General features: G+C 45.4%; 1 protein-coding gene across 2 annotated transcripts in view; it reads right to left on the bottom strand.

Moving 5' to 3' along the window:
- Positions 1 to 2,248: 2,248 nt before the first annotated feature.
- The window catches only part of SORL1 (sortilin related receptor 1), a 154,232-nt gene continuing 144,156 nt past the window's right edge, over positions 2,249 to 12,324 (bottom strand). Inside the window, exons 46-49 of one of the 2 annotated variants that reach the window (XM_035009159.1) lie at positions 11,018 to 11,210; positions 8,096 to 8,308; positions 6,607 to 6,702; positions 2,249 to 5,990 (exon numbers count right to left, since the gene is read on the bottom strand). In XM_035009159.1, coding sequence (XP_034865050.1) covers positions 6,635 to 6,702; positions 8,096 to 8,308; positions 11,018 to 11,210 — 474 coding nt within the window. In that variant the 3' untranslated portion in view covers positions 2,249 to 5,990; positions 6,607 to 6,634. Of the gene's footprint in view, positions 6,703 to 8,095; positions 8,309 to 11,017; positions 11,211 to 12,324 lie in introns of both variants that reach the window. The other variant, XM_035009158.1, reaches the window with a different exon arrangement.

The raw sequence follows: 12,324 nt of genomic DNA, 5'->3' as shown, positions 1-12,324 counted from the left end.
TGCCATTGATTACATGTGAGAGCTCAAAGTTACTCTCCCTCTCCCCCTCTCTTAAGACTCATTTAACTCCTCTTCTAAACAAAGATTAATAATCGAAATCACAGGATCACTTTTAAAATTAACAAAAGATGTTTCTAGGTTAGCACAGTGACTGGCAAAGCACAGGGGCTCCATAGAAGGGAGCTACTATTATTCTAATCGAGTGAGCTACTAAATGTGTAGGACTGTCCCTATGGGGTCTATAGGACTTAGGGTAAATGGCCTCAAGTTGCGAGTTCCTTTCTAGAGGGTCTGTGATAGCCTAACTATTCTTAGTTTTTCCTTTATCATCAGGCTGTCCTGCCTTTAGCAGTCTTCCCATTTTTAATTTGCTGTGAACTGGGGAACGAGATACAGCTGATAAATGAAGTCAGAATTGGGGGCTACACTGAGGTGTCCCCTAGGACTCAGAAACAATGTCCTCCCAGAGTTAAACTTCAAAACCAACGAATAGGCAAATTAATCTTACAGACACAATGGCTCTCAAGCCAGAAAGCTATTGTAACCCAGTCTGATTTTATTAAACAGTAGCTGTATGATGTTGTAGTGGGAGGGGAGGAGTGTGCTCAACCACAAAACCCCAAGAAAGGGGAGTCAGTGACAGATACGGACAGTGTCCAAGCCCTGCGAGGGGAAACTTTAGCGAGGGGACTTCAACGATCAAGACCCCATTGGTGGGGCGCCTGGGTGGCTCAGTCGTTAAGCATCTGCCTTCGGCTCAGGTCATGATCTCAGGGTCCTGGGATCGAGCCCCACATCGGGCTCCCTGCTCTGCGGGGAAGTCTGCTTCTCCCTCTTCCACTCCCCCTGCTTGTGTTCCCTCTCTCACTGTGTCTTTCTGTCAAATAAATAAATAAAATCTTAAAAAAAAAAAAAAAAAAGAGGGCACCTGGGTGGCTCAGTTGGTTAAGCGACTGCCTTCGGCTCAGGTCATGATCCTGGAGTCCCTGGATCGAGTCCCGCATCGGGCTCCCTGCTCAGCAGGGAGTCTGCTTCTCCCTCTGACACTCCCCACTCTCATGTGCTCTCTGTCTCTCTCATTCTCTCTGTCTCAAATAAATAAAATCTTTAAAAAAAAAAAAAAAAAGACCCACTGGCAAGACTTTCTTAAATAGAAAGGGATACGGGGAGTCACAACCTGAAGGTTTCAAATACTAAGTGCATATGGAGATTATTCTTGTAGTGGAGCGTCATTTGTTCGTTCACTCAATATTTATTGGGCAACCACCTTTCTCGCCTGGACCCCTTCCATCTCCTTTCTTCTGAGTCCATGTCACCAAGCAACCTTCTAGTTGTGTCTGGCTTCCTGGGTAGATGCCCCTATGGGAGGAGAAGGCACTGGCCGTGCTCACATTCTAAGCGACAGGACTGTTTCCCAGGATGAACTAATAAGTGGGCATTATTTCATTGCAGATCAGTCTCACGAGCTTGGTTAAAGTGCCTTTACCCACAAGAAATGAACTCACTGAGGTGCTGACAAATTATCCAAGCCTGGAAACCTAAGGGCGGGGCCACGACCAGGTAAATGCATGCCTTGGGGTTCCCCTGGGTGTGATGTATTGGGACTGTGTTCTGACTCTGGACAGTGATGGGGGGCAGTGTCTGGGGTTAGACTGGGGGCTGGTCTTACCATTCACACTCTGGTTTCCCCTAAGCTGGTTACTTAACCTCTCCGAGCCTCTTTTTTCTCTCCTACAAAACGGGATGAGAGTCCTTCCGAGTTCTATTTTGGCTCAGTATTGAAACAAAAGCAGCAAACGAGCAGGTCTGCTGAATTCAAAACACCAGGCTCCCCTCCTCTCCCGTTCCCCGTGCTCCGGTCCGGACGGATGGGTCCCCCTGCCATTCAGTCACCCATCCGAGGAGCATGCAGGGCTCTTGTCGACTCCACTGCCCAGGGAAACCTGGGCACACGGGCTCTCTGGCACGTGGCGCACCACACTGCGGTGCTTTCTTCTGCCTTCGTAGCAAACGGTGCCTCAGCCGATGTGGTGACAGTTTTATGGGAGCCACTGCTCCTGTGGAATAATTCTGTTTACTTCACAACAGCCGCCTGGACATCTGCCCACTCCTCAGCCAACACAAAGGCATCATGTGCTTCGAGGATCCACCGTCTGAGACCACCTTGTTAATAACAGAATTGTTCAGATCTTAGTGTTGTCTCGTCTATGAAAGAAACATCCTTCTAAAACACGCAAATCGAATGGTGTTCGGAGACTGTATTAACCACCTTTATTGCACTCCAAAGAACAACTCGAGACACATGTAGAGAGTGGATTTTCAGAGAGATGTTTCCTTGGCCCAGTTACATTTTTATTCAGTGAAAAAAGTTGACATTGAGACAAAAATTATCGTAAAATTGTGCAACAATATAGTAAAATCTTCAGCAGAAATCGGTGATTTGGAAACGTATCAAGGCAATTGAAATCATAAATGCCTAATTTCACTTTGGAGAGAAACAAGTATACAGTGTTCCACTTGAAATAAGAGCAGAGTAGGCCTTTATTTTGCTGCCAATACTTTGATTTTGCCTAAAGTTTCTAATAATTCGTAACAAGAGTCTTTAAATGAGAAGTGACACGGGAGGACATCGGAGAATAATGCTCCACTTGGGCACTCATACTTGTTTCCACTGGCATTAGCACAAATGGGACGAATACCATTCTTGGGTTACTTGGCTCTGAGGATTTAATTCCTAATATGGCTGCTCAAAATTAGTGGGCAGAAACACATACACAACCTATCCTCCCTCAACCCACATTCGATGGTGGTTCCCATTCTGAGAACGAGCTCATTGTCCGTGTACCCAACTATCCATCTCTCTTGCTATCTATTCCATATCTCAGTCTTGCATAGAAAGTAGTCTATATAAACTTAATGCACTGGCTCTTATTACATAAAAATTGTACCTGAAAGGCAGCACACACTCCAGTTAATAAAAATAACAGACTAGGGATGTTAAGATACAATCCCAACAAAGTGAAGATTCTGCACAAAGTTTTAAGAGTCAATTCTGAAAATCAATATGGAGATGGTATTCAGTTGACTTATCTCCCAGAACCCTTCTCTGACGGGTCTCCCAGCTCTGTCGGAGGAAAAATCTTCTCGGGGATTCACCATGCCCCCCATCAGTAGGAAAGTGACCAACCAAACCTAACAAGATGAGGTTTCTGCCCTTAAGGAAGTAGCGGGACTATAATCTTACAAGATGGAGTGACCATTGGGTGGATATTTGAAGACAGGATTCTCCAAGGGGAAGTGGGCGATTATCTCTAAGAGCCTCGCCACACCATCGCTCTCCCCAGTTCCCCCCAAAACAGCCACTGTGTGAGAAGGGGTACATTCCTTAAATGGCTGAAGCATAGCTTAATCTAGTAGGCCAGGATGATGGGCAGGAGAGAACACAGAGCTGTGTGTCCCACACCAGTCCCACCCAAAGGTCCCGAGGGATACAAGCAGAGGTGGAACCCCAGGAATCTCTCTTCCCAAAGTCCAAAGTTTCAACCAGTTACCCAGCATCATAACCTTGTACCCAGTATGCCAGGGCAGCCAGTAATTACTGGAACTTCTCACATGTCTGGAAATGTCTGCATAGATGTGGCTCCTCCCTGGACTCCTCTGCAGATTTCTGTCATTTCATCCGCCTGGACCCGTGTCTCACAAGGTTCAAGGGGCGTTCAAGACATAAAGGGGCAAACTCAGCCTCCAGAGAAAATCTGTACACAATCCCCCTGCCTGCCAAATTTTAGTGGTCTGTTAGTGGTGCACCGTGGTCCACGTGGATGTGGGCTTCTGACATTCTAATGTGCGCTGGGAGAGAATAAAACCTTTTCCCTGCACAGTGTGAACTTCTGAGGTGGCATCTTCAACGAGGTACAAAAAAGCCCCTTCTTCACAAACAGGGGCTCCGATTGGTCACAGTGAAGACAATTATCTGGTCACTTTCAAAGGCTGCACATACTTTCTGTCCTCATCTCCTAAGGTCACTCCAACCTCTGGACTCTCGCAGACGACACACACATACACCAAAACCCCACAAAGCTATGCAGAGGGAAGGAAGAGTGCGTGCTTGAAAAGTTCATAAAAATATACAATTTACATGTAGCTGCATCTACCTAGCTTAGTCTTCAGAAACTTAGCTCTTCTGTGTATATAAAATACTCTAGCCCTAAAAGGCTGCTTTTTCTCAAACAGCACAGTGGCGTTTTCCAAGGAGAGGGGCGATGGCCAGTCTATACAGTACTGTGCACTAAGCTTTGGGAGGCACTGGTAACAAGAACTGGATGCTCAGAAGTGTCTCCAGTTGCCGACTAGAGACACAAGCTCTGTAGAAAGGCTTGCCTATGGAATAATGGAAAATAACGTCTCAGAGCCTTTCAGATCAGCTTTTACGAATGCCAACAAAAAGTTGGCAGAAAAAGAAAAGGAGAAAATATACTTTCTGGTGGTTCAATTAAATGACTCTGCCTCCCACCAGACTGTTAATCTTTCAGCTACTTAAAGAGCTTTACGAAAGGGGTGGGGGTGGAGGGTAGCGCTTGGAGCTTTGAACAAAACCCCAAGACAAGATAAAGCCAAAGAAATTCCATTCTTTACAAAAGTCACAAAGGAAAGAGAGGGGAAGAAGGGAAAAAAAGGCTGGAAGGAGGCTCATTATGACCACCGCTTGTTAAAATAAAACAGAGCCTTACCCACACGACATACTACATGTCTACAGTTGAAAATACTCCTCATTCAAAATATATATATGCATATATATATATAAATTAAAATTTTTAAAACTAAAAAATTTAATTGGCTCTTTGTTTTCCAGACTATCACTAGATAGAACAAATCTATATTCTCACCCAAGAATGATACTTTTGGTTAAAAGAAAGCAAATACTTGTGAGAAGGTGATACGGCGCACCTCAGAGGACATGGGGGGGTCTTTACAAAGCTTGCATATAAAGGACACATATTCGGAAACATGACTTTGGAATATCCCCCGAGCTCCCTGCTTCTCAGCTGAGAGGTTCTGCGATGAGGCTCCTACGGGAGTCACAACAGCGCTGGACGTCGGCGTCTACGGCGCTAAGTCTAAAGGGCGGGCATCGGTCCACGATGGTCAAGTGGCCATGATGTGAATACCGGGGTGGCATTTAAAGGCGTAAGGGATAAAAGCTCAGCTTGTTTTATAGAGAGAATAAGCTCTAGTGTTGCCGCGACTGTAAATTGGATAGAATGGTCTCAAATTCGTCCACCTCCTGTATCTCTGTCGGAGTGAACAGCCCTCTTTAAACTGGGCAGGGGTGCAGGGGAAGGAGGTGGAAGGAAAGGAAAAAAAAAAGAGAAGGCACTGACCCAATTCAAAATGACTGCATATATCAGGCATACAGTTTTAAAGACAGTAAGTGGCCACCTCAACACAAATAGAAAACTTTACATTCGCACCTGGGTGGCTCAGTCGGTTAAGCGTCTGCCTTCAGCTCAGGTCATGATCCCAGGGTCCTGGGATCAAGTCCCACATCGGGCTCCCTGCTCAGCAGGGAGTCTGCTTCTCCCTCTGCCTGCCGCTCCCCCTGCTTGCGCTCTCTCACTTGCTCTCTCAAATTAAAACAAAAAAAAAAACAAAAAAAAAACCTTTACATTCGAGATTCTTCAGTGGTAAGGAAAACAAAAGATTGGCAAAGGACAAATTAGGTACTCTATCTGCCAGTGTATCTCCCGTGGCACAGACCTAGTACTCTCCCACAAGCAGAGTCATTTGTTGTGGTGACCACGACACCAGGGTATAATGCAGCAGTGTTCCCATCTTGCAGCAAGGAGAGCTACGTCTTGTGCAGAGGTGTAGACGGTAAGAGTCCATCCATTAACGTAAGAGAAGAAGCTGTGGCTTGCAGGGCCTTCCTGAGCTGCAGCTGTTTCACTGGAACTGAGCAATGAGTCGGTGTGCTCTCCTGCCAAAAACCACTATGCGACACACGAGTGAATAAAAACGGACTGTTTCCGGAATGGCAACAAAACTGCTTCTGTTCCCCACCCCTCAACCCTGCGACCCCTCATAACGTGCAGAGTCGGATGACCACGAAAGCCCTGCCTTATACAGAGTCCCAATAAATTAACAAAATTACAGAAAAGAACCTTCCCCCATAATACACACAAACACTTTCATACAAACTAAAACCAAACAAAATTTAAAATTTGAGCACACTTTCAACGAGGGGGGGGTGGGAGGGATTCCACCCATCACCCTCTCTTGAAGTTTTTATTAAATACATTTCTGTGTCTTAGAAAAATAAAAAGAATGGCCAATTTGTTGAACCAAAATTATCTCACAGACTTAAAAGCATGCCCAGCAAGCACAGCCCTGTAAGACTACATTAATATGACATCAAAGCAATTTGGTTACTGAAATCAACCTGGTTTGAAGTTCACAGTCGATTACTACAAAGTTTATTCATTCCTTGCTTTCCTTTTTTTGTTGTTTTTGTTTTTGTTTTTGGCCCATATAAAAATAACATATTGCAACTCAAAGTGCATCTTTTAAAATAAACCATCAACTATCTTTATCAAATAAAATATTTACACCATTTGGTTTCTAGTGAGGACAGCTTTCAGGCTATCACCATGGGGACGTCATCTGAAAATCCAGTTATCATGGGAGCATCTTCATCATCCTCCCCTAAAGGCAAAACAGTCGGTCCTTGGTGAGTTCCAGCGCACCTGCACCCAACCCCAACTCCCACCGCTCCACCCCAGCCACCCCCGACACCATCGTGAGCCCCAGCCTGGAAAATTGGGACCGCAGCCTACCAGGCGCAGTAGCCAAAGCTGAAACCCAGCTCAGCTCCCCCACTGACACTCTTGAGTCCACTTCTCCTCCATCAATGGGTGGTCAAGCTTATTTTAATGGTAGCTTGAACTTAACCAAGTGAAGAAAGTAAATCTCGTAGGAAGGAGAATCTTATTACCTACCCAAAAGTCCAACGGGTGATTTAGCTTCCTTAATTTGAATTATCCACACCCTATGTTAACACAGTGAAACCTCATAGTCTGTTTTCTCCTCTGAACCCACACTGCTCTGAGGGTAGGGATCTTAAGAGGGGTTTAAGCTTTTTGAGGACAGCTTCCCAGACTAATGGATGTCCCCTTGTGGCCCCTGGTACAATCCTGTGCAAATAAGTTGTGATCCACATTCAGTGATCACTGTGTGGTATCACCATGGGTCAAACTCCTTTTGCCCCCAGTAACAGAAGCAAAGAATGCACCCCATTCATGCAAGGCAGACCAAATACTTGTACGAAGCAAGACAGGAAACTGAGAAGAAGAAGGAGCAAAGCTAATATCAAATAATCAATGAACGGGGAATTCACAAGTACTTTACAAACCAAAAAAATTATAACTGGTTTACAAAATGACATTTAGCAGTCTGCGTTTGGGGAAGACCCCCAAACACACCTAATTTATTATATTAAGTGGTCTACTAGCCCTATTAGCAGTTACTAATTTGAGCACGTAGACATTTTAAAAGGGATCTTTCTTTCTTTTTTCCATACCACGTTATGGATACATGAAAGAAGAATGGCCGAGGAGGTTTCACTAGCTATCAGAAAGACAGACAGCCAGATGGAAAGGCCGTCTTTGGACAGAAGTCATCTGGGAAAGCGTGACTTTTTCTCTTGACTAGGCTCTTCCAAGATGTCAGACCTCCAGGTCCATGAAGGATGAGGGGGCTTGGAAATTCTTGAAAATCTGCTGATACTCTGGGAGTATCCAAAGCCCAGGGCCTTCCTATCCTTCCTGTACAAGGCAAGCTCCTACCAGTTCTTCCACAAGACCACTCCCGGTCTCAGGCCGGGACCACACCGCGGAAGAGACTACAAGTATTTTCGTTTAGAAGCAAGTTCAAAGCAAAGGGCTCCAACTGGTTTAACCTAAAGCAGTGAGATCACTGGTTAACGAGTCACTCCTCGAGTGCCAAAAGATGAGCTTAACATAGGTATTTCCTAAGCAAGGAACCGGCTTTGCAGGGGTCGGCGCTGGGAGGAAGCACCAGGGCAGCCTGCCCCACTCACCCAGGTCGTCCCCCGAGGAGAAGATGGCCGAGCCCAGCCGGGAGCTGTAGTGGCTATTGGCAAAAGCAGTGAAGCTGTTCTGCAGCCTCCGATGCTTGGTGTACAGGACCGCAAACCCAACCCCCAGGCTCAGCAGTATCAGGAACAGGATGGGCACCACCACGGCAGCAACATCAGTAGACCTGGCAGCCCGGAACGCTGATGCGTCCCCACCTGCCAAGGCAAGAGGCCAACACAGTAAGCCTCCGACGTCAGGGCGGGAAAACAGAACAAGCAACTTGGACCCCCCCGCCCCCGCCAAAAACGCTACTCGTCGGCAGTGACCCAAGCCACCTGCCTGGTGTGGCATGTTCCTGCACGTGGCGCCTGACTGTTTCCCGACGCCTTGCCACGAGCTGACAGCCCACGGGCCTTGTGCATGCAAATACGGTAATTACATTAGCCTCCTAATCACAGCCTTGTTGTTTATTTAGATAATCTCTTGGAAGGGAGACCTTTGTTGGGGTATCAACATTGATTTCATTAGCATTATTACTTAAGACCACTTGCTTGCCTTACATAAGAGGATGTGAAATCAGACCACTAATTAACGAGATTGCAATTATTTCCCCCTACTTGGCACCAAAGTCACTCTGAACTGCAATTACCTGAAGCTCCATTAAGTGATACAAACGAGATTCCTTTACTGCAACGCTGACTTAACAGCTCATGAAGTTTTATGAGTTTTTTTTTTTTTTTACTTAGATGAAAGAGAGAAAGAACGTTTCCATACACATTTCACATTTTTAAAATGCTCTTTGCAAAGCCAGTTAGGTGTCTATGACCTAACAATGGTGCTCACTTGCCCATGTCTTAAACAAATTCCAGCTCTATGATGATGTGCTGGTAGATCTGCCCCAATAGGGCTCTAGGGCAAAGCTATCCCCCTGTTGGGTTTGGGCCGGTCTTAAAAAATCCTGGGGAAAGTCTGAGCCTGAGGGCAGGAAGTGGAACTTGGGAGTCAGTTTGAGCTACAGAAGCACAATGGACTTTTCAGGTCCCATAAGGAGCCTCATCAGGCTTGAGGTCATTCCCTGGGATAGGGCCAAGTGGTATGGGCCAGGCCTGTGCCTCACAGGGAAGGCTCAGTAGCTACCCAGGGACTCATTCCAACCAGATGTTCATCGAGATGGACCGGAGAACAGCCATTTCTTGCAAGCCCAATCTAACAACTCAATATCCATGCCTTTAATTTCTCTCATTATTGACCTACCAGGAAAAGCTGGGGCAAGATCTTATGTCGTATGTCCCAACCTAACCCCAGCTGTGAAGTGGTAGATTAGGGGATGCTCTTAGCTGGAGCAGTCAGGAGGAACCAGTGTGGTGCAGGAAACAGGAATGAGTGGACCCCCCTCTCCCCCCCACACCCCACTTCTGAGGGGACCCAAACATCAAGGGACAAGGCAGAGACTAACCGAGGCCTCACGGAGAGATTCTTTCTGCTTGACAATCTCGGTTTTATAAAAGCAACACTTTTTCCCAAAGTCTATTTCATAGTCACTAATTGGTTTTACTTAAAAAGGAGGCTCTATTTAGGAAACGCTAGGTTAACAAGACTTTTTTTTTTTTTTAATGATAATTTTTTTTTTTTAAAGATTTTATTTATTTGAGAGAGAGAGAGAGTGAGAGAGCACATGAGAGGGGAGAGTCAGAGGGAGAAGCAGACTCCCCGCTGAGCAGGGAGCCTGATGCGGGACTTGATCCCGGGACTCCAGGATCATGACCTGAGCTGAAGGCAGTTGCTCAACCAACTGAGCCACCCAGGCGCCCTTAACAAGACTTTTGTTGTCTGTTTTCTGGAAGACCTTCTCAGAACCTCTAGTATGCTATGATTCTCCAAAGGGAAGCGGTTTGCAAGGTTTTCCTTTTAGGGAGGTGCCTGGGAAGCATGACATGTCAGAGCATACAACTCTTAATGCAAGATTTTGGCTTGAGCGTTGGTGAATTCCTGGCTGGGAGTAAATGCTACGAAAAAAGGCAAGTGGCAAAACGTCTGTTGATATCCTGGCCAAGGTACTACAATACAAGCAGAATTTCTGTGTAAAGGAAAGGTTCGTCTCCACCATCAGCATGACCCAGCACCGATATCTGTCAGTGTTCAGAAGACAAGACACCAGGCCAAATTCAGGTTCTGCTCTGGACCAACAGCTAAGAATGGGGGAGGCTATAAAATCAGTTACTCTATGGGAAGGAGATGATTTACTGACTTGGAAGAACCACAGGTTACATTAGCATATTGGAGGCTCTGAAAAGTCCTGCAAAAGACAAACACTAAAACTCACACTCAACCTAGTCTTTCCCGAGCAGAATCTCCTTTTGAAACAAAACCTATTTTTTTAAATTTTTTACTGTTATGTTAATCACTAAACAAAACCTATTTTTAACCCATTCCCTTTCTTGAGCTTTACATTCAGAATGTGGTCACTTTGTAACCCCAGCTCCTCACAGCACACCTGGCTCAGGAGGTATTTGTTAAATCAGTGCCTGATTAAATTGATACATAAGTGATTTTCTTTTAAACTGAAAGAATATTTTATTTTTTTATTTTTTTGAGAGAATATTTTAAATACACTTTAGAAAGACACATCTTGGGGTGCCCAGGTAGTTCAGTCAGTTAAGCATCTGAGTCCTGGTTTCGGCTCCGGTCATGATCTAAAGTCCTGCGTAAGGCTCCTCACTCAGCAGAGTCTGCTTGGGATTCTCTGCCTCTCCCTCTGCCCCTCCCCCTGCTCTTGCACACGTGCGTGCTCTTTCTCTCTCTCAAATAAATAAATAAAATCTTAAAAAAAAAAAAAAAAAAGACACAGATTCATCAAACCATGCTACATCCTTCATCAATTTCCCCAGAACTGAAGACGGAAACTGGACCCATGAGTGACTTACCGGACCCCAGCTCATCATATAGCAGGACAGCAGGCTCCCCACAAATCTGGCTGCCAAAAAGGCATCTTGCTTGCACAGTGAAAGTGTAATTATGACCCAATTTCAGATTGGAAATTTTAAAGAAATTGTCAGTAGTATTCCCAAGGTAAGCGGAGATATTCATGGCACTATCAAACATGTGTATCTCATAGCCCTGAAAACAAAGACACAAGAGATTGTTCAGGATGTTAAATAAGGAATCTGACCGCTTCTATTACTGGTTCCACCTTTATGTGAGCTCCTTATTGCAGGCTTTTATAGATGCTAAAGCACTTTGGTTTTCTTACTAGATCTTTTTACATTACCACTGAGATACTGGATTCAGAAAATGGTAATTTTCCCATCCCAAATGTCTCAAATAACTACCATGCCCACTTACGAGCTGCAAAGTGGAAGTGAAAAGCGTAGCCCTAATAAAAGCCATTTTAACAAATATTCCAGTACACATTCAAAGTTCTGGTCAACAGTCCAGATTAATATTAAATGCCACAAAGAATCCGGACAAATCAGCAATGGTTCACTGTAATGGGATTGGACTAATAATAAATCCAAATCACAGTGGACTCCAGCAGTGGGGTAAGAAAAGTCAGGACATTTCTCCGTAGAACAGCGTGTGGGAACTCCATCTGCAGCCCACAGCTCGCTCACCAGCTCCTTGAGGCTGATGGTGGCCCCAGACCAACCTGGCCTTGAATAGAAAGCCCTTCAAGATCGGGCTGGAATCAGAACTGACTACTGGACTTCTCTGCTAATCTCTAAGTATTCCAGTGTCAAAGCTACCAACTTCCACCCCATCAACATCAAAAAAAAAAAGACCTTCTCTCTTATCTCTATCCACATACTGGGCCCCACTGCATACTCACGGTCTCTTGGTCCCCATTCCACTGACCTGTTTAGTCTCTGAACTCTAAGCTTGGGGGGAGGGCAGGGAGAAGGACGTGCCACCTGCTTATGCGCAAACCCTCCCTCTCCTGGGAGTGAAGTATTGACCTGCCATCTCAACCTGAAAGCCAGGCTTCCACCACCGCGGAGGGATCCCCGATGACAGCCAGCTGCCAAACTGGGCCTCCCAACGCCTCCTGCCCCGAACCCCATCCCTGCATTCTCCATTATAAACTGGCATTAGTTATTTTCTATCTAATAAATAGTTGCTGTAGAACATTTGCCAAATACATAAAGGTATAAAGAAAAACATTTAAATGACACAAACATCAACCACTTATTTAACTAGTCTTCTTCTGTTGGACATTAAAGTTGTTTCTTCTTTC

Source organism: Mirounga leonina, unplaced genomic scaffold (assembly GCF_011800145.1).
Source record: "Mirounga leonina isolate KUSES-001 unplaced genomic scaffold, KU_Mleo_1.0 Mir_153, whole genome shotgun sequence".
NCBI classification, from domain to species: domain Eukaryota; kingdom Metazoa; phylum Chordata; class Mammalia; order Carnivora; family Phocidae; genus Mirounga; species Mirounga leonina.
This window is presented reverse-complemented; position numbering and strand designations above follow the sequence as displayed.